We start from the raw sequence: 23,331 nt of genomic DNA, 5'->3' as shown, positions 1-23,331 counted from the left end.
GTGAAAAGCTAACCTGAATTCCTGTTCAGCATGAAGCAGGTGCTTAGCCCCACACTGCAGTAGCTGCTGGAGCTATGGAGAAAAACAGCTTCTTAACACAGAATTAAGGTTCAGAGCTCAAAACAAGGTGCCAGACATTGCTGAAGAAAAGGTGTCCCAACAGTGGTTGGGACACAGAAGAGGTTACAGCAACATCCACTTAGGTCAGCAGTTGCACCCTCCAGGCAGAATACTGACAACTAATGCCCTACTGCTGTACTGACCAAGATATTTCAGACTGGGACAGTATTGGGATAGTCATGCTGAACTACTGGATGTGTACAGGGCTAGAACTTTAGTCCAGCCCTTTCCATTCCATCTATTGTGTTCTTTCTGGCATGAGTCTTCCTCCTTTCTCCATTACTATTTACCTTCTTAGGCTTTGCTCTGCAGATGCCCTCAACTGTATTACAGCCAAGGATACCTCCAAGTCATTTTCACCCAGTACTTTTAAATGCTATTTCCCTTTGTATAATTTTTCTGTTCTCTTTGGGCCTCATGGCTCCTTTCAGTTTATTATACAGGTGTTTTTTCAATATAATGGATTTTCTTAGGTTTCTCTGGAGTGCTGTTGGTTATTTCATCACCAGATATTCAAGCAAAGCCTGCAGTTCAGGCATCCCAGATTTCTCCCCTTCACTTCAGTACACTGTCTTAGCACTACCATAAGCTGATGATCCTTCAAACGATTTTCACTTTCAATCATTAGTATAGAATTCTTTTTATTAAAGGCTTAATTTAAGACAGATTAAGAGACCAATATGATGAGATACTGAGTACCCTGACAAATACCACAGACTGAAGTTACTCAGTATTGTAAATAACGTCAAGTTAAAGGCAGTTAACTTTGGTACAAGTAAAACAATTGACACAAGTAGTTTTAGTTGCTGAAATAAGGAAATCAGATGTTGAAAAGCTATAAGTCTCAGAAAATTGTCAGAACTTTTCCAAATCTTCCAATAAATTACTTTTTTGTTTTCATTTCTCAGGTGCAAAGACTGATTTACTGAGAAACTGCCATTATCAAGAACTGTGGAGGCAGTACTAGGCATCAAAAATAAAATGAGCTATGCATAGTCTTCATTCACTGTTGATTAAAATTTTATTGTGGAGAGCCTAAAATGGCCAAAAAGCCTAGGAAAAGGCCAAGATGCCTCAAGTCAGTTAGTTACACACTTAAATGTTAGCTGCTGCTTCATTAAAAAAGAATCAAAGTTCTGTAAGTAATTTAGTAGAGACTATTTTGTTACTGATTAGAAATGGTAAATATTTGGGAGGTCTATGAATTCACAGGTTGAGTCTCTATGACCTGGATAAAGAAAGGTATTTCACGAAAAGAAAGGAAAATACATGAATGCTGTGGAAACAACAGAGAGAATGAGATTGGTATCATGGCCTGGTATAATTTCCCTGGCAAGGCATGGATTACAGCACCTCATCTGCCTGTTAAAACTCAGAACTTCCATCTTCTACTTCAAAACCAAGCTCTTTACAGGTTTAGGATAACAAAAACTACGTCTGAGAAAAAAATGTTGTCTCTAAATTGTGCCTATTCAGTCGCCTTTGACTCTTGCAGCTAAAAAGCCCAGATGTACGCAGCCGTATGTCAAACCATCAATGTTTGCCTTTGAACTACCAATATATGTTCTTTAATTAATGTCAATAAAGGTGAACATTTAGGATTCAAAAATCCTGTGTTTTTACAACACCACAAAAACACACTGTTTGTTTTTCTTCTGGCCAACAATACAATTCCATCAAATCCATGACTTTTATTGCTTTCTGGATTGGAAATATGAAGAATAAACATGTGCATGCAAGCCTGCTGCAGTGCATGTTCCTTACCCTTAGATCAATGATTCTGTTGTCCAGCCTTGTATCTTGATTTACAGTAGCTCTTCCATCCTAAACAGTTGCACAAAAGCACATACTGAATACACATACATCAAAAAAACAAACACAATCAAAACCTCAAAAAACCAGAATCAATGGAGAAAAACAAAACACCCTCTGGCTAAAAGCAAAGGGTTATTTCTATGTTCAGCTGAATGTCTAGATCATTCTAGAAAGGACAGAGAGCAAACTGGCAGCATAGAAAAGTTCAAGGCGTAACTTCTCCCACAGGTCACAGGCAGAACCAACTATGAGGATGCATCAGACACACACAAGACTGGGAACCCTCTGGTTTTGACCTTCTACTGCAGTTCAGCAGACATCAAAGCTATAGAGATGTTGAACACAGTTCTGGATAGCACAAAGGAAGTAAAATGCAAACCTAACAAACCCCCAGAATCACCACATTAAGGAAGTTGCTTGGCTTTCGTGCTTTTGTTCAGCTACAAAGACAATAAACAGCATTTGAGGATGCAAAGTTTTCACCTCCTCTCCTTCCACTTCTGGTCGAACAGCATCATCCAGCTGTAAGGGCAGCCGGGGTTCAGCTGAACTGATCACATAGATCTGAAATTGAGAGAGAACAGAAATAGCATGAGGCTCTGCTCAAAAGGAGGTGTGATTTACAAAAGGATATTTCTAGCAGAGACTTGAAACAGTGTTTGCATAGGCTACTGGCTCTAAAGCTGTGATTTTATTCCAGTATTTGAGATACATTGTGCATTCTCATGACAGTACTGAAGTGCTTACTTCTTGCTTTCCCTTTGAAAGATTTGAAGTATCTTCTTTTTTTCCTCTGGGAAGCACCAAATTGAGCAAGTTCATACAGCCTGAGGGACAAGCCTTTTGGCATGAATGCCACCTCTGAATATACCAGATTTCACTGAGTTTGAGTTTCTGATTCCAGCAAGATCATCCCGTTCTTCTCCTTGTTAATGTATGATTTACTTATCATCTGAACACAGCTGAAGGAGCTATCTCAGATACAAAAATTTATGAGATAACTAAAATACAATCAGAGAATGAGAACCACCTTGCTGTGCTTTATGGTCTAGTATTACTCCTAGAGGAGGAGTGAATTTGATGTTCTTTCAGAAAAATCAAGCATAGGATAATCTGCACACATATTAAAACATGTTTCTTCAAAATCTGCAGATTTCTCCCAATGCTGTTAGCTAAGATTTACCTCACTGCTATAATAGCCATTGTGCTCTAGTCCTGAGGCGACTGGGTTTCAGCTGTATTGTAGGCATACAGTTTAGTTAAAAACCTTTAGAAGAAAAGGATATTACATAAAGGTTTAAATATGCTTTCTATTTAAACAAATTATAAAGTTACACTTCCTCCACCCCTACAGCATAAACTCCAGGAACTTTAGATTTCAAAAGTTTCCATACTGTTAAGCCACTGAGAGTTTATTTCTGTGAGAATTATGTATTGAAATCCATTGTACTGAGGGGAAGATTGTAACTCTGATAAAGAAGAAACTCCTGACTTGCACTTAAAAAGAAACAGACTTTTTATTCCAGAATCTACTGCAGTTAAGAATCAAAAATGAGAATTACAAACTTTTCTAGCCAAATTGTTCTAGAGAGATTCTTTATTTTACTTAATACTGTAATTCAAATGGCAGATAAAAACAGAGAAATATAAACTCCAAGTATCTTAAAACCAGAAGTGTTTCATTTTTATATATAAAACACTGAAGTTTGTAGTTTAAAGCAGTTTATTTCTCTGACATGGGATTCCTTACTGACAAAGTTTATGTATGTAGGCAGACAGACAGTCCCAACAGATAATCTATCAAACAATTAACCAGTGCTCCATTTGCTCAAAAATTTACCCTTTGAACATGAAGCTCGACGTCTTGCTGAGTACAACCTCCGATTTTCTGATACGCTTTCCTCACAACGCCTTCGATGTCCACAATGCTCTCTTTGGTGATGCTGGCAATAAAAGAGGACAGGAGGCTCAGTAGGTTCCACTGCACACTGCAGCAGCCTCAGCACTGAGCACCATTCACGCACTGTATGGACTGCTGAACAACAGAACAGAGTCAAGCATCTGAAATTACTTTTGTATCTAATAACTGATTAATAAAGGAGCTTGCTGAAATATCCCCAGCCACAATGAATTTAAACTGGGATGGAAGACTTGAGAGGGAAAGAATTATGATAGAGCTCAGCGCTCACCCACTCTCTGTGTGGTGTTTATACACAAACTGACAAGTGGCAGAGCTCTTTTTCTAGGCCACAGACACTCTTCCATGTGCCAGCTGATGCAATTATCTGCAAGATATGTCTTCACCAGCAGAACAACACACTGAAGGGAAGTCCTAGGACTGAGGGGGAAAATCAAAACTAGTTCAACTTGTTTAAACTACATGACTTGTTACTGAAAGATGCAAGATGCTCCAAAGTCATTTCTCTGTGACAGGGGACATCCTAACTGCTCCCCGCTAACAGTCACTAATAGTACATTAGAACACCACACACATTCCTGAAAGTCTTCCAAAGATATGATATAAAGTATGTATATTATAAGCAAACAATAACAAAAGCCTCAAGAGTCAGAGGTGAGAAAAGAATTTGTATGAGAAGTTTTTACTTATGCATTTAAGGTACTGGAGTTTAAACCAGCACTTTTCCACAGATAATCTCACCCTCACTGGAATATATTTTCACTCTATCTCTCTGTTAGCTTACAGGAGGCCAAATATCTAAAAATATCACTTTCCTTTTTAGGAAAACTAATGTTACAATTAATCTTTCACTTGTGAGTCCTTCCTGAGAAAGCTGAAAAGCACCTTACATACATCATTTGACCGCCTAAGCCCTCAGACAGCAGGAAAGCATCAGGCCCACAATTTAACTGCAAACAGAAAGAAGTGAGTGAGGATGTCATCAGACAAGCTGGCCACTGCTAAAAGCAGCAAAGCAAAGAGCCATTAACAACCCTCAACTTTGCAATGCCAGCACTTTTTTTATTTTGAATAAAAATTTTGAAAAATCTGATGATATTGAAGTAACAGTGGAAAATTCAAGCATCAAATTCTCAAAACCTAACAGCAGCACTGTAAGTAAATTCCAATTAACTAAAAAATAAAAAGCCAAATTTTAGTATTTTAGCTGATTACACTTTTAATGGTAATACTTTCAGGTGATAGACCTTATTAGCTGCTCTAAAGTTAATACAGACAAGGGTGCTTCATATGCTTGACTTGCTTAACCATTAGCTAATTCCATGTACTGCATTAAACTCATGAACAGCGTGTTCTTCTGGTACATTTACACTTTAGAAGAGCTACAGTTGTTCAAATCACAACTAAATTTGTACAAAGCAGAGGCTGAGAGCAGGCTTTAAATAAGAATCCATTTAGTTATGGGTGAGCCTCTATTTCCATTAGTTTAGCAGAGGCAACAAATATGAGAAAGGATAATTGAAATGACACCAAATGCTTCCAAGTACTTTGTATTATAAATGATTCTGTTTGAAACTCCTCATACAGACTGTGGAACCAATACAGCGCTCTGGATGGAAGAGAGCATGATCATCTGTGAGAATATATGATGCTAAACCAGTATTAAGTGTAACTATAAATTCCCTTTGCTTTTCAAATGTGTGAATGCTTAAAAGATTTAAAGTTTTACTCTTATGAACTTTTTTCCCCTAAAAGGTCTTCTATTTTTCCTGCTTCCTTTTCCATGTTAACATTTTGGCAAATGTCCAGAAAACATCACTAAGGACATGAATAGCACCCTGAAAATATCAGTTTCTAATCTGCTGAATAAAAGCCTTCTCACTAATAACAGCAAATAATGTTTTAAACTTACTGAAGGAAATTCTCTGTGCTGTGAAAAAAATAGTTACATATAAATGTGCTGTAAGGATTCATAACTAGATTGGTGATCCCATGGATGAGAACTGTTAGTGAAGTCTGTTAGAGCTCTGATCAGAACATGCAAGGAATTCAAGACATGCAAAATGGTATCAGGTTAAAAATAGAGGAAGAAGCGGACTTTTACATCACTGTAACTGCAATGTGGCTTTGCAAACTTGCATAACTTTAAAACTTTGCATTTAGGATAAATTGAGCTTTCTCTCCATTTCTACATTGGAGTTGCAATTAAAACATGTTTCTTGATCTGGAGCATATTTTAAACTGTAGCATTCCTTAGTCATTACATTTGCCACAAATTTCAGATGTATTTCAACTGAGTTCCTAACTGTGTAGGTCCCGGTAACCAAATATTCAAGTAATTGCCTAGGCACACAAAAGCACTAGGAAGGGTCCTACTGCATGTGACCATCTTTGTATTTATAAACACCCATCACTTCCTCTAAACTTTCATTTGATAATTTAAAAATGTGCTTTTCCTCATTTAAACTCCACATTTAATCCAGTATGGATTGTGTTTTGAGTTCTGTTTGAACCCTGTTCAGCAAGACCTAGAGCTGGAAGTGTCTGAAGTCCGTAACACTGCATCAAACATAAACTACAGAAACCTGGAAGGTGCTGCTTTGATCCCAACAGGTCATTTCAAGGATGTTACTGAAATGGCACTTTCAGTTCAAGTTACAACAAGGAACAAGATGTTTAAAAAAAATGCCAGTAACTACAGCAACGCATTCTCCACAGCAGCAGGAATAAGTCTTCTAGGTGATTTTTGATAAAATTCCCCTGCGTAACAAAAAACCCCCCAACACCAACAAAAGTGAACAAGTAGCAGAAAAATATGCCAAAGTACCACCATTTCCATTAAGGACAACAACATTTATATCTGTAATTAACATTACCAGGGACTAGAAACTAAAGTAGGCTGCATAAGGCATTAAGAAAAGACAGATGACATCTTTACATTGTTTAATCCAAAAAGAAACTATTTAAGTATACAGACTCATGAAGTCCAACAAAAATTATTCTCTGTATAGGAAATTATTTTGTATTTTGTAATGTTCAAAAAAAAAAAATCAAGATTATAATTTCTAAAGTGTCCACTAGATGCCTTATGTCCCTCTTAATTAGCTGCATGTCTATTAGCCAAGACTTTCTCTTTTAACCACAGGATTGCATTCTTGCAGTCTTTATAACAACATCTTTCATCAACAGCTTCATGTTGCAAGCTGAACCCTATGCTGGCCTCCCAAAGTGAATGACAATCAACATTTTCTTGGTCAAAAGCCCAAAGAATAGGAAGAAACTTGGTTATTTACAGATTTTAAATAGAAATGTCTACTTCTTCTATACCATCTATACTTATTCTGGCATTTTGTTGTTTTTTTCTTCAACACCTTTCTGTAAGCAGATGCACAAATTATATTAATACATTATTAAATTGAAAACATTAAATAATTTTCTTAATACATAAAAATCAGAGATCATTTACCCGAATGCCAGTGAAAGTGAAGGCACTGATTTACTTTCAAAAAAGGAGGGCATTTTGTGAGTAGTTAAGAGTATAAACATTTTGTATTCAACAAGAGCAATTGTAATCCTGTCTGCACAAATATAGCAAGTGTGCATGACACTCCCTGAAAGGAAATTATCTGACCTTGTATACAAAAAGGCCAGGTAAACACCTGTTCTTACTCCCTTCATTCTAAAAATGTAATGATTGGTTTTCTCTACCAACATTCTAACACTTGGTTGAACCTGCATATCTTTTGGGGAAAAAGAAGCCAATCTGCTTTTAAAGATTTTAAGTAACAAAATCCACAATGATTTTTTAGTAATTTTCACTAAAAACCTACACTTTATTTCCTTTCTAAATCCCCCTAATTTCATCCTCTGTTCATGGCATCCTGTCATACCTTTGTATCTGCAATGTAAAGAACCCCCCACTGGCAGGAAACCTTGCACCAGACTGGGATTTAAATCACTCACTCATTTCTCCAGGACAGAACAGAGTTTTCTTTAGTCCCACAGAAGGCAGATTTGCCTGACCATAATCATTTCTCCTTGCAACTTCACCATCAACCTTTTCCAATCTAACATGTATTCAGCTACAAAGACAACAAAAGTGGACAAAATATTCCAGAATTGCCTATATTACATTACTGCTATTTTCTAGAAGTCAAAGAACTGCATGGGCTCCTGTCAAGTCAGTTATCTATCACAATCTCACATTTCTCTCTGCACCTTTCCATTTATTAATCCTGAACACCCACAAAATCTGACCAAGCAATCACAAAGATACAAATTCACACTGAAGAGAATTGATTATTCTAAATGAATCCTGGTTACTACACACTGCTGAGTGCCTACTTGCCAGTCCAATTTCTGTGTCTCCAGCAAACTTAGCTGCAATTTGACATTTTCTTCCAGTCTTCTGATATAAAAATTAAACAGAAATGGATAAAGAAAACATTCTGCACTATCCAGCAGTCTTCCTGGCATTACCAATTCATCTAGCTAAAGAACTTACATGTATTTTTCTACACTGTGAATCATTTTCATACAAGTTAATAACTTTCCCCCTCTCCATTTTAATATTTTCCCTGCATTTTTACTCTCTAGTCTACTACAAAGAGCCATCAAGTTACTTCCTGTGCAAAGGCAAATTTTTTGAGCAGCTAGATTAGAATCTGTTAACCACCTCTCCCAACTGCTCTATCAGCTCACATGGCTCTGGCAGAGGGGTGGCAGGAAAGGCTCAATGCTGAGACAGAAAAGGAGAAAGAAAACCAAAACCAGCCACACCCCATGCTTGATGGAAAAATGGAGGTTGATGAATTACTAAGATAAATTACTAACTGGCATCTCTGCTGTCTAAAAGAGACAATTAACTGTTTCTCTTATGCAGCATCCCTTGCAGGACCGGGCTGAGTTGTTTTTTTCTGATAAAAGAGAGAAGAACAATTCCACAGCTGCCAATCCAGTATCTCAACTGGCTCTGTGCTATGTTTGTTTTGGGAGTTCAACTTGAAACATTTCATGGTTAAACTCACAGAAATTTCTTTGTAAACCTGAGTTGAACCACTATAAAGTATCTTTCACAAAAAACTCACATTCTAATGATAATTTTGGTAATTACTGTATGAATGCTGCTGACCACAGAACGTTATGAAAGTTCTTGGTTTCCATGTGCCAATATCTGAAAGAGGAACTGGTTTGTTTATAATTTATGAAAATTTGTACAAAAAAATGCTCATTATTTAATCAACTAAAATTAAAAATTCAAGATCCAGAATATTACAAACTATTTTAAACAAAGTTGTGGACGCAGTATGAAAGTATGTAAAACAGCATATGGGAAATATAGTTTATATACTATAAATATACAGTGAAAACATTTAAAAATTTAATTGAAATTTAAGATACTTGAATTAAATATTTTTGTCAATAAATGTGTATTTCCTCATTTAACGTGTAGGAAATGAGATGACAAAAAAAGACACTGAGAAAGGCAAGGAAACAGGATAGCTATTTTTAGACATCTAAGCCCAGCCTCATCTACTAGAAATAATGGGATCACTCCAGAGCAGGTGAAAGGCAGTAGGGAAGTGACTGAGGACAGGCACGTACTGAATCTCTGCTTCAGGTGCTGCTGACACAGTGACCCCACGTGCACTCACCAGCAGGGAACAGCAGCAGCCTCTGAAGGACAAGAGGCAGCTGCAGTGCCAACAGCAGACAGAACTGTAGGAGATGAAACACTGGAAAAAGTGAGAGCATGGCAGGATATTAATAAAATAGGTTTGTTGGTGGAAAGGAATCCTGAGAAGATGACTGCACTGATGGTGTTTAAAAAACCAAAAGCAAACCCCCAAAAGAAAATCCAGAAGGCTGTAACAGAGTTACACCACTCAGAGAACACTCAGATGATGAGCATGTAATGATTCAGAAGTACAAATAATAAGGGAAACATGAATGCTACAAAGTAAGTGAGGCTGAAGTACCAGGATTTGACTAGCAAATGTTATCCCAAAAAAGGAGCAGAAGGAAATGTCAAAACACAGTTCAAACAACATCACTCTGGCTACTCTGAGGAATTCAAGTCTGTCTCATCAAGAGGGAAGATGACAGGGACTTGGGAAGAACCTAAGGATGAGGTTCTGCCTCATTTAACAGCTCACTGCTGCCAGAAGAGAAAAGAGCTTTACCCTCTAGTGTTTCCAGATACCCTCTTCCACCATTTACCATTCCTTGTTAGCTCTTGACCTCCATCACCTAATTTAAATCACTAATCTGGCAGAAAACTAATTGAGTAAAAAAAGATCAGTGAATCACAAAAAAAAAAAAACATCACGGAAGGTTTATAAGTGGCAGTCAGCATATGGAAAAATAGAGTAAAGACCAGCTTCCCTCTCATGAGCTCCTAACCACAAAGATCTACCAATCATGATGTGTAAGAAATTCAACTGTGGAGGGAAGAACCACGAAGAAAACTGAAAAAGAGAGATATTGGAGACAACTGGAGAACAGAAGAGTGCACATCACAACTCTAAGAGTTGTTCCACTGTTCTGTAGCACAAGTTTCTCGAGGGAGTACAGGCAGACTGTTGGGAGTTTTGAGGGAGATGAATTAAGGAACAAGTACATTATACACTTAATTCTTTTCAGAGATTCCAAGCGCTGGAGAGAACAAATCATTTCATGAAGAAACAGAACACTTCACTTTGGCTCATAAACACCTGTGAACAGCATGTTTCACACTGGCACTGCCAGCACTGAGCACCGCCAAACAACAAACACTGCTGGTTCTGTTTTCCTGTTGCCTTGAACCCCATCAGCAGAAGCATTATCCCAGTCTTCTTAACTTGGCTTCTGGAAGTCTCTACTATAATGAATCTTTCCCCTCCCTGACATATTGAAGGTTGAAGGCTGTAGCACTTTTGCAGCTAATTAGTGGGGGCTCCCTTCCCAGGCAAGAGAGTAGTGCCAAGGACTCCACAGAAGCAACTCAAGTGCCACATGCGAAACATATTCTGCACCGAATAAACTGCACAGAATTGATCCACATTTCTATTTGTGAACAAGCATATAGACATGATTAAAGCTCTACTATAAAACACATTAGTCACACAAGCATTTTTATTACAGGACAACCTGAAAGCAAAATCTTGTGGCAAAACAGAATGGAAAGGTAATTTTTTATCTTTAGGAACAAAACAAACAAAAAAAGTGAATTCAGATTGCTGCAACAAACATTTTTTCAATTGGCAAGTCTAACTATTACACCGCCAAATTTTTTTTTAATTAATATTTTAGTGCCAAAAATAAGGTGTAGATAAGACTAACCCAGTGCACAGAAGCTACTTTTAATTTCTTCAACTCAGTAAGCCACTTGCAATATGGGACTTCTTCACATCAGTTATCAGTATAAAATGTATTACTACACTGCACGTCTGGTAGAGGAAGAACGCTGAACATGTGCAGACACACAGCACCACCACACACCAAATGAAGTGTCCCACTAAGCTCAGCTTGCCAGACTTTTTGTTAGCCAGCTTGGAAGAAAATGTAGGTTGTCTATGGCGAGAGAATGCTGCTTCAGCAGTTCAGAATGAATTTCAAGCCTGTTCTCTATTTTATCTTTTGTCAGTATAATGTATTCAACGGAATAGAGAGCTGACAATTTAAATAACTACATTTTAAAACAAACGAAGCATTGATGTTAATGTGTGAAAATGGTCCCAACCCCTGGGAGTCCTGGTTCCCACCATTGTTTACTCTGACAACAGGATATAATTGCTTACTTACTTGGCAGCAAACTTTACCATCTGCTTGCTTGCATGCTGTCCCACAGCCACAAGAGCCTGGATATTAAACTGCTGCTGACGCAGGACTAAGAAACACTGCTTCCCTGAATACAAAGAGAAACAACACAGGTGTATTAAGGACAAGTTACTCGAGGTCTTTGTATGAATGAGAAAAAACTCTTTACTACTGAAATATAAACTGAGCTTTCAAGACTGTGCATCTCTCTCTCTCATTCATCGCTGTCCCCCGTCCAAAAGGCTGCTTCAAACTCCTCAGATGTGCATGCACTCACACGCACAAACACTGAGATAAATTAAATAATTGTACCTTCCATCTATAAACATTTGAATGGTCATTTTCTAAAAATAACAGTAAGCCTTCCAAGATAAAGAATATTTAGACAAAAGAAAAACAACAAATCATAACTTTTAAAGCAAATTTTCCTTCAACTGCAAGAAATACATCATACTTTTCCTTGCTTCTTTGCTTACAACTACTTCAAGTCTAAACTATTTTTAAAGAAGTTTTTCTCACCTTCTCAAATCAAAGCTATAGTGTTTACAAAGCTGCTCTGAGAGAAATGGGCTTGATTTTGCACCACAAGGACTAAACTAACAATGTTCATTCTATAATACACCACACATTCAGAATGAAGGGGAACAAAAGAAGTATTGATTCTAGTGAATGACAAGAACTTAAAAGACCCAATTAAAAATTCCTGTAAGAGCGATTTATTCATGAATAGCTTAGGGAAAAAGAAGTTAATAGGAATTAATAATAATATACAAAGAACATAGTGCATTGTGTTGACTTTTAAAATGGGTATTTCCAAGTCAACGATCTTTCTAATCTGTTTAGCTGACATTTACAATCATTTCATACTTCTTCTGACATCTCTTACAATCATTTATTCCTTAACTTAAGTTTAAGGAAATATGGTGACTTTAAATGCTTCTTGCTAGAGAGAAATTAACAACGAACGTTTCACTGGTGTACCAGTATCTGATAAAGGCACTGGTATCAGTATCAGTAATTCAAGAGTATCAGAAAATAAATGCAGAACCCTTGACACACAATCTCATGGAAATAAAAGCAAACATACAAAACTAGTAGAAAATATTATTAAATATTAATTATATTTATTGGAAATAACTTATCTTGTCCTAAGACAAAAATGCAACAAGATTAATTATGTATTTTCAGAAATAGAGTACAACTATTTCTGTGTTCCAGAGGCTGCAATATCCATTATGATACAGATGCACGTATTTCTTGCAGGCAAACATTAAATAACAGATTTAAATTGGAAAAACACAGGCTGTGGTTCAGATCCAGCAAGTCAACAAAGAAAGTACAATATGATATGCTGAGTTTCTTTAGATAAGGGAGTCATATCTCACATCTTTGACATCTCAGTGTTTCTTACAGTGTGGTTGGATACAGTATTTCCTAGGAGATAGTATTTGTCTCCATGATTTTAGTCACAAACAATTTAGCAAAATATGATCAAGGTTTCAGCATTGATATAGGGGATGTTCAAGAAAAAAATGCACGGCTGAAGACAGCTACGATGTAACTCAACTATGAGACAGGGAAATAATGAAACGACCTGCTACCACAGGACAGCTTGGGTTGGAAGGGACCTTGAAGGGCCATCCAATCCAATCCCCTGCAACAAGCAGGGACATCTTCACCAAGACCAGCTTGCTCAGATCCTCATCCAAAAGTCTGGTGGTTGTACTTAATCCCAAACACTGGAAGTCTGATGAATATCTGCATTATAAAAGGACTCAAATATCTTTGCCGTGAGTAACAGTAGCCGTTTCCATGAAGGAAGAGGATGTTTTGCAGAAGGCAACCATTTCTAATCACACAGAAGATAAGTGATCAAACGGACCTCACTCACAGCACTGGTTAAATATCCCAGCCACAAAGATTAAAAGAGGGAAGAGAACTTCTCCTGAGAGAGCTGAAGGCATTCAAAACAAAGTATCAAAAAGACCATCTGTAATCAAATCTAGCTCATGCTTAGAAGCCTTTCCAGATCAAGAGATGCGAAAAAGGAAGCATTTGAGTAAGAAAAAATTTGGACAATGGGATCTTCTCTATGTGTTTCAAAATACTTATGTGGTGCTTAGGTAAAAAGCACAGCACCAAATTTACTCACTTTCAACAGTAAACTGCTGTAAGTTCCTATTTAAAAAAAAATACCATGTCCCACAAGAATGCTTAAAAGACAAAAAGTTTCAAAAGAAATTTGGTTAAAAGCATCTGACATGGTAAAATGCATAGAATGTTCAGTCACTGAACAAATAAAGGGATTCCATCAAAAATAAGCACATCAACCAAGCAGTAATCCACCATCTGTGTTGGATGAAAGTACCAAATCACACAAGACCTTACGAAAGAAAAGGATATAAGGAAGTAACACGTATAAAGAGTAAAAAAATGTTGGTTATATACATTAAATTATGGTTGCATACATTTGCCAGCAAAGAGAAGACTTTACATGGTTTATTATAAAATTTGGCCCAATATTTAAATTGCTGTTGGTGGAATTCTTATTTTCAGATGTTTCATAGACCTTTGGATTAATAACCCAAAATCTATTTTCAGGTCTAACATTCTGCACAAGCCCCAGCTGCCTGGCCAAACCCAGACCAAATTCCCAAGGGCTTTGCAATGATAAATGTGATCAGTAGATTGGCTGATCAGTAGGCTGGCTTTAAAATAAGGCCAAAAATAACATTTATTCAATCTATGATACAAACCACAGGGCCCTGTGCACTTTAATTTTAGTATAACCCACAGAAATTCCCAGCACCCCATTCTTTACACATCCTTCAGTAATTTCCATCAGACTCTATGAGTGACTTGCTACAGGAGACAGCTGGAATCTGCAGTTGTTCCCATTAATTTTTTTTTGTTTATTGGTCAGAACCAGACAGGGTTAAATAAAGGCTACACTGGTTATTTAGGAGTCAAATTCAAGTTTCGGAGAAAAACTAAAGCTTATTTTTGTGACAGATTTTCCTGTTTCCTGCAAGGCTTTCCTTTCCACAGTGGTAGGAATAGTGCCCGGTTGTGTGTGGGAAAGGCTAATATTACTTTTTACACTTAAACATTTGCTTTTCTTGTAAGATTCTTTCCCCAAAGCTTAAGTAAACAAGCATATGGCATTCCCTAGCAGCACTCCCAGAATGTCAGAATTGTTCTGTGTTGTCAGACCAAGAGGAAACAAGAGACACTATCAATAAATTCAGACCATTCATGCTGATCATGAGAAAAAGATCAATTCCTTTTGCTTTCATTCTTCAGGTTATGTACAAGAGTTTTGAAAGTAAGCACTGCTGTTTCATCAAAAACAAAAGTGAAGGATTACAACAGCTCCTTTCAAGTTCATACTGTCCTGTAACAGAGATGTTACTGCGTTTGATGTAAATGTATCCATCATACAGGATCCCACATATCAATGTATTACAGAGAGCAATTAACAACCACAGAATTTACATTGCTTTCCAGGTCTGCACAGATACCTGCTTCTAATATCCTGAATTCTGTTAATAGCCTGAACTCTTCCATAATTGAAAAAAAAAAAAGTCATAAGGATACTCTAATTTATATACTGACAGTAACAACAGTAACATTTCAATCAGATGGAGTGGCTGCTGTCTGAACAACTTCATGATGTAACGACCAAGGCTTTCACATCTTTTAGAGCTGACAATTTCTTTAATTAACTGAGAGATTTCCATTATGAAATTACTGAGGAAATCACAGAGGACTCCTTAAGTTTAAAGATTCTAATACAAATTAAAATGTGCATCATGTGTATGTATTTTAATGCAGTTCCTTATTTTAACTGACTGCAGCAGAGACACTCATTAAGAGGGACATGTTTTAAGAAAATGAATTCTCGAGAAGAGAAATGAATCTGGTATCTGATGATATTCTGTACTGGATTCTCACCCCTAATTTGCATCATTCCCAATTTTAAGACTACTGTTAAGTTTCATTTGTGAAAATAATTTCTTCATGCTTTTTTTTTTCAGTTCTTGGAAAGACAAGTTATTTATATCCACAGAGCTGCCAAACATAACTGAAACCAGCACAACAGTTGTCAGCATCTGATGTCAACTGCAAAGGCCAAAGCCTATTGAAGTTTACATATGGCAACCTGGTCTCCAGAGGGAACTTCTGATTCCAGGGAAAAAATATGGCTGTCAGACAGCCAAGGGTGACAGCCCACACTGCTGAGAATCCACAAAAGGATTTCTCTTTTGTCTTGCTAAAGAAAGATGATGCTCCTTATTTGAAGTCCAAATTGATATAATTAGATACAGGTAATCGAAAGTAAGAACTCTGAAATTTTAACAGATTTTTGTTTCCTGTCAAAGAAAATGTGTGGTGAAAATATACACGTGCAGCAAAAGAAATATGACCTGTCTGACAACAGATACATTTATAATACAAGTATGTTTTACTGTAGAAGCTTAGAAGTGTTGTATCTCACAACAATTAACACCTTAAGGAGAATAATGACATTTAAAAATTACTATTATTTACAATTGTCTGTAGATTACTTAGCAATACCGTAAAAAAAAAAAATTTCACTTTAACTACAATAATTGATTTTGACACAGCTAAAACCAGAATCTTCTTTTCCCTCCTGGGAAAAAGAGAGGTGGAAAAAGAGAAAAGAACCAGTCAAAGTAACACTGAGGCAACCCTGAGTAACCAGGTGGCAAAGTTTTCTTGAATGCAAGACATAAGCAACAGGTCACAGAACCAAAATAAACATTAAGGTTGTACTAACGAAATGAGGAAATAAAAAAACAAAAACCCTGGAGGCCTCTCACCTTTAGCTCGGCTGGTGTGAATTCTGCCGCGAACCCAAACCTCTTGATCAGCCTTCTCCAACGTCAAGTCTTTTATGCGAACCAAAACTCGATCTGAATTACAGAAAACACACATCTTAAAACAGTTTTTCACTTCAAACTCCAAATGCACTATCATTGCTATTGATAAAATCGTTAATAAATCAAAAACATTGGGTTTTGTATCAACAGCATAACTGACTTACTGAAAACACAAAAAATCCCATTTCCTTTCTTAGTGACTTGTACCTGATGCAGTAGCTTTAAATTGTTCATCTCTGACTTACATGGCAGGGTCGAACAGCACTTCACCAACAGCAAGACTCACTGTAGTTCACGGATGGCAGAACCCAGCATGACTAAACTGGTTTTGATAGGACTTCACTGCACTACCTGCACTTACTAGCCTGAACTTCTGCTGCCTAAGGGATGTGTGCCCTGCTGCACTGTGCAGGGTCAAAGCTGCCGTGTTGAACCCAGCAAAACAAAGGCTCAGAGGGGACATGACTACTCTCTGTACCTACCTTACAAAAGTAAGATGAATATAACTGTAAAATAACTATTATTTAAAATAAAGAACAGAAAGAAACCACAAATAAATGTGCATTATAAATTTTAAAATATTTATTTTGATTAAAACAACAGCATTTTGGAGCAATGAGAATATTACTGTGTAAAATGGATAACATTCATTTTAGGAGAATCTCATTGACAACCTGATCTAGCACTACCATCATGGTCAGAGGCAAGACTGGATCAGAAGAACCCTTCAAATCCAATGTAGCTGCAAAGCTAAATAACAACAGGAATGCATGGCTTGGAAAGGACAGATTTTGGATAGAAAATGGAAAAAATGTTTTCAAGGATAATATATTTAAATAAATCAGGACTTCAAAAATTTTATACAACCATTACATCCTAACAATATGCTGGGTGCATGCTGCATTTCTTGCTTGATTGTTTCCTCATTTCAAAATAACATTAAATTTACACTGCAGACTTTTCCTGACAGTACTTATCTGAAGTTTTGAAAAAAAATCAACAACTTTTGCCTGCTCCAGAATACCATCTGCTGCTCTGGACTCCTTCCTTCTGTCTCTGAATACCAGTCACAGCTTGCCCTGCAAGCCTATTATTCTGCACTGGGGATTTTAGGGGATTGAAAACTTTTATTAGCTTATGTCAGGGCAATGCAGTTCTTTCTTCACACACACATCTCAAATCCAGAACAGAATGGAAGTGCACAGAGAAATGTGACAGGAAATTGACTCAAATATACTCATAAAGTGTGGATGTGTGAATGCGTGTGGGTCATCTGGGGAAGGGAGAAATAGGAATAAAGATGTTAGCATTTGCCAGCAATTTCTGATATTCAAGCTCTGTGTAGTACTATAGGAAACATTCAACCATCACAATCCACAACCTTCAGTATTTCTAAGAGTTTGATATTCAGACAGTTAAAATTACCTCAGTCAACTTGAAACTGTATTGTTACAAAGTTTAAACATTTTCTAGGCAGAAGCATAAAGACAGAATGAGGTGTTACACCTTTCATGGATCCTCAGCGTTTCATGAACCATCTGCATTTGATAACTATTTTTAAAGTCTTTTGGACACCTAACAGTTCATGTTTTACCAAGGGTAAACAAGACATATTTAACACTAAAATTGTTATATGGTATTAATTATTAAAAACTATTTCACCTTTCATAAAAAGAGTAATAAACAATATCCACAAGGTGACATCATAAAGCCCTTTCTTCCAACAGCACATCGCATGATCACAGAATGGCTGAGGCTGGGAGGAGTCTCTGGAAGTCAGGCCATGCACAAGCAGGATGCCATAGAGCCAGCTGTCCAAGATAATGTTCTGATGGCTTTTTAGAATTCTCAAGAAGGGAAACTCTTCCTGGGCAACCTGTACCAATCCCTGGTCACCCTCACAGGGAAAAAAAAAAAAAAACTCCTGACGTTCATTGTGCCCATTGCCTCTGTTCCTGTCACTGTGTTCCACTGCAACCAGCTGGATGTAGCAACTATGCCACTTTGCTTCCCTCCTCTGACACCTCCCAAATCCATTTCTTTTTCCCCTTAGTGTCTAGCCCAATCTCTTCTTTTTTTCTCAGAACTCCAACCTCTTCTAAACATAGGACGAGAGGATAAAAGTCCAAAAGGCTGTGTAGGATAAAACAACACTTTTCCACCTCCAGACGCCATTCCCTGCCTGTCACATGAACTTGTTTACTAAGATAACTTCTCCTGCATCATGGAATTTAGAACACTATGATCAATATTTGTGCTGTCTCTGTGTAGCGCCAGCATCTTCAAAGTACTGGAAAAATTTGAAAAAGAGAAGGCAAGTTTGACATAAAATCCTGAAAACCAAAAGGAGTATTAGATGAAAGCAGCTTCCAAGGGGGGGATGTGAGAAAATGGGTCTGAAGGGAGAAAAAAGGAATGGCCAAAAATGGAGTTTTGCTAGCAACCATAGTCTCAAGCTAGCAGGAAGGACTTAAAGACCTGACATGACAGGAGGCAAGAACATCAGATAGCCAGGGCAGCCAACATAAGTTGAAGAAAGACTTAAGTGGGCCAAGAAAGAAGGCACAGGGGGGTGTGAGCTCAAAAGAGCAAGGTGGAGAAACAAAGCTGTGAACCTGAGAAAAGTTTCAATTTGCCTGCAGAGGAACAAGAATCTATCAGCATGGCAAAAGGACAGTAAGCTTACTCCTTGGAAAGGAAGAATAACTTGTTCTGATCACTGTGAGCTGTGCGAGTACCCTGCCCAGCCAGTGGCTCCAGGACAGAGCAGCAACAGCAGAACAGCACCACTCCTGCAGCCCCCTCTGAGCTGCCAGCCAGGGCTGTGCTGTGCCAGCTCTGCTCACCAGACGCTGTGTGGGCTGCACACCTCGTGCCACCATGGGCTACTCGGATTTAGAAACGGCAGGCAGACTTCAGAGACTTCACACAGACTTCAGAAACAAAATGAATACAATTCAGATAGATGGGAACACGCCTATCTGGGCTTCTCCACCACTCCCTGCCCCAGGCAGCAGCTCCTCCAAGACACCCAAGGCAAGTAGCACACTTTGGGGAGCTACTGATGACAAACAATATCTCACCCTCTTGTGAACCCTTTGGCAAGAGCTCTCCCTGGCAGGAACTATTGAATCTGTAAATAAAAGTGCATTAGTCTCAAGGCAGGCACTAGGCTGATCTTCAGCTTTTTTGTTATACACATTTTGTCCTTTATTGTTACCTAATTTTGGTGTTCTGGATAACCACTTTCTAAAATTACAGAACAGCAGGAGTGCCGTAGATTGCATTTTAAGCCAAATGGAAAACGCACTCACCATTGTCCATACACTGAGAAGTTTTTTTAAACAAGGATGAAAGGTCAAGGGGACAACACAACTAAATATGACATTTAGCCTTTTTCACATAATTTCCTGTAGCTCTCACCATTTTCCTTCTCAACATACTTTTTTCTCCAGTACTTTTGAGTGTTTCTTTTGCATATGAGACAGCTGGCATTTCTCCACAAAAGCAGGATTTGATCTGCCATCTCAATCTGCCAGCTCAGGTCCCTCACACAGTTGTTTGCTCTGGGATGCAAATCCGGGAAAGGAAACACAGAGCTGGGCTGCTTCCAATGTGATTTCAACTCCAGTTCCCTTTCTCTGGCAGCTAGAATGGATTTTATTCAACAATCACTGCTAATGCAGCCTCTGCTGATTTGCTTGTCCCATTCCATTCTTGCTATAAAGCTCCCCTTCAGTTGTTTTCAACCTATGAGTGCTCTTGTGACTGCTTCTCGTCCCTACATTCCGCATTTCCCTTCCTAAAGGGGCATCAACCAAAACAATCACTCTAAGGAGAAAAAAAAAACACCTAACCACAGGTGATGTTACTGTTCCACATTTTACTACGAAGAAGTTACAAGAAGCCAGTCTGTTACTTTCCCTCATCACCGTTTCATGCACTGAATTTAATACAAAGATTAATATTCCCTGGGATATTGGCCTGGGAGATTGTTCTCTAGCCGCTAAGTTTTCCTGAATCCCAATTCTCCATCAGAAGAAAATCAGGATTTTCTGAATTCAGAGTGGCATGACTGATAAAACCCATAAATATTAATATCCAATATTACTGGATTTGGTGCCCATACACAGGAGAAATTGAAGGCTTCACAAGATCATACTCAGACAGAGAGCACTGCTGTAATAAATCACAGCAGAACTTAGTCCAAGCTCAGAAAAAACCTGACATGCCAGCACGCAGTACATTATAACTAACAACAATTGAATAATTTTGAAAATAGTCTGCAGTGATGGACAGACACAAAACTGACAAACTGTTTAAGGCATGGTCCAGGCAAGGGCAAAAACTGAGATTCCTCTCAATCCAGAACTGAGTTCCAATATTCAACCACACTAATTTTTTTTTCCTTCCCTCCAATCTCAACTTCCCGTTCTGACTCGTGTCCATGACCTCCAGTCCAATTACCACACACCTTCAAAGCCTGGCCTTATCTTTCCCACACCCTCCCATTAAGTAGATTTAAACTGTAAGATCATCCCACAGCTTCCTGATCTCCAGGAGCCCAGCTCCCTCAGATGCTGTGCTCCAGCCCCTGGTAGCCCTCCACTGGACAGGCTCCAAAATGTTAATGCCTTCCTTGCACTGGAGAGCCCAAACTGGACGTGGCACTCCCAGTGCAAGTGTCTCACAAGTGCCAAAAGTATCCCAATAAAGGGAGGAAATGCCAGTGGGATTTGAATGAAAAAGTTTGGTAAATGATTTCTTAAGGAAGTACTAAAGATATCTGGCACATAACTTTTTTTTCTTTCCCACCCCCTCTCTTGCAAAAACGTTTTTTATTTTTCAACTGACCTGGTTTCTCTTGGGATTGTATCATTGATGATACTCCATATCTTTCCTTAGCATAATCCTAGAATGGAGGTGAGAAACACATATCAAAGAAGCACACACCAAAAAAACTGAGCAACACCATCACAGAGTTAACTGAGGGAACACAAAATAATTAGCAATATTAAAAAATGCATTTTGGACTCATAAGAGATACGCAAGGGAGAGAAGACAATTGTGCCCTGGATGAAAAAAGTAATTCCAGCAACAGCAGCCATGCACGACGATCATTACTTGTCACACAGAAAGTCTGTATGACTATCTCTACAAAGAGCCTACTCCTCAAAAAATACTTGAGTCCTACATAAGTCAATAGATTAAATATTTCCTTCCCATATTCAGGCACACTGAATGTAATTGTCCCAGCCCGACAGAGCCTGACTGTTAACAAAATCTGCCAGGTAAGGCCTACAAGAAGGCAATTTTCATCAAAACATCACAATTCTGGTTTCCCATTAATTTCCAAATAAAACCCCTTGGTTTATTTATTTTATTCTATTCAATACATGAACCAAAGTTCCTACTAAACACTTGATTTGGGGAGGGTCTTTGCTTGTCTGCTTTTGACGAATTGTGGCGTATTTGTAACTTTAGGGGAGCCACCAATACTTCGAATTGCTTATCGCTGATGCAACAACAGGCACAAATTACTTTATAACAAAGTGAAGTGATGCTCGTTGTTAGTACTTTGTTCTTCTTGAAGAAGCACGGGCCTACAGCTTTTCAGCACTGCTCTGTGATCTTCACGTACAAGGCAGAAGCACCTGCCAGGCCAGCAGGAGCCCCTGCAGAATCCTCCTGCTGGGGAGGAGCAGCCCACGTGTTTCTGGGGGGAGCAGAGCTCTTCAGGGAATCACAGGCTGGGCCCGGCGAAGGGGGAGTGGGGGGACAGGCAGGGTAAAGCCAAAGGCAGCTGCGCCCGCGGGCTCGGCCAAACCCCGCCTGGGCCCAGCCCCCCACCCCGGGGAGCCTCAACAGCGCGCCCGCCGCGTTCCCTGCGGAGACCCACATCAGCCGCCGAAGAGTCCTCGTTCTCCGGGCGGCGGTCCTGGCCCTGCCCGCGGCCGGCGGCGCTCGGCATCCTGCGGCGGCGGGCGCGGCCCTCACGGTCCCCTCACGGCACAGCCCCGCACGCGCCACGCCGCTTCCGCGCGCCCGGCTCTCGCGAGAGCGCCGCGCCCGCCCCTGCCCCGCCCGGCGCCGGCCGAGCGTATCGCGAGAGCTGCCCCCGGCGCGCGCTGCCCGCCGTGCCCTCAGGGCGGGCTGAGGGCGGGGCCGCCCGGCCGCCCTGCCAGCGGTTCCGTGCTCCCCTCAGAGCCTTCCCCTCAGGCAGCCGCCGCCGTGCTGGCGAGGGTCGGTGCTTCCAGCCTCGCGCTGATGATGATGAGGCGAATGCTGCTGGGCTGGGCTGGGCAGGGCAGGGCCGAGGCAGGGTGGGTTTGGTGCTCGCTCGCCCTGCTCTACAGTCCATCACATTGTGGCCAGAGGTAACGACGGAGAATCACAGAATTGTTTGGGTTGAAAGGGATCTCTGGATATCACTCAGTCCAACCACCTGCCAATGCAGGGTTACCTGGAACGTGTCCAGGTGGGTTTGGGATGTCTCCACAACACCCCTGGGCAGCTGTTCCAGTGCTCTGCCACCCTCAACGTAAAGTTCTTCCTTGTCCAGAGATGAAACTTTCTTTTTTAGTTCATGGCTAGTGCTCCTCGTCCTGCTGCTGGGCACCACCAAAAAGTCTGGCACCATTCTCTTGGCACCCACCTTGAAGATATTTATATGCATATGAATAAACGTTGGACTGCGAGGTGGCCAGCTAATGAGTGTGGAGCCAAATCAAAATGCACTTTTGTTCTATCAGGCCAGCAAATGTGGCTTCCCAGTGC

The 23,331-nt window shown here is 39.4% G+C and overlaps 1 protein-coding gene across 2 annotated transcripts in view; it reads right to left on the bottom strand.

Moving 5' to 3' along the window:
- Positions 1-22,590, bottom strand: part of DARS1 (aspartyl-tRNA synthetase 1) — a 36,775-nt gene extending 14,185 nt beyond the window's left edge. The window contains exons 1-7 of one of the 2 annotated variants that reach the window (XM_038142466.1): positions 22,454-22,590; positions 21,409-21,466; positions 16,495-16,587; positions 11,636-11,738; positions 3,776-3,878; positions 2,419-2,499; positions 1,885-1,944 (exon numbers count right to left, since the gene is read on the bottom strand). In XM_038142466.1, coding sequence (XP_037998394.1) covers positions 1,885-1,944; positions 2,419-2,499; positions 3,776-3,878; positions 11,636-11,738; positions 16,495-16,587; positions 21,409-21,466; positions 22,454-22,525 — 570 coding nt within the window. In that variant the 5' untranslated portion in view covers positions 22,526-22,590. The remainder of the gene's footprint in view (positions 1-1,884; positions 1,945-2,418; positions 2,500-3,775; positions 3,879-11,635; positions 11,739-16,494; positions 16,588-21,408; positions 21,467-22,453) is intronic. The other variant, XM_038142467.1, reaches the window with a different exon arrangement.
- Between the last annotated feature and the right edge of the window lie 741 nt (positions 22,591-23,331).

The sequence above is a fragment of the Motacilla alba genome, chromosome 7 (genome assembly GCF_015832195.1).
Source record: "Motacilla alba alba isolate MOTALB_02 chromosome 7, Motacilla_alba_V1.0_pri, whole genome shotgun sequence".
Lineage (NCBI taxonomy): Eukaryota > Metazoa > Chordata > Aves > Passeriformes > Motacillidae > Motacilla > Motacilla alba.
This window is presented reverse-complemented; position numbering and strand designations above follow the sequence as displayed.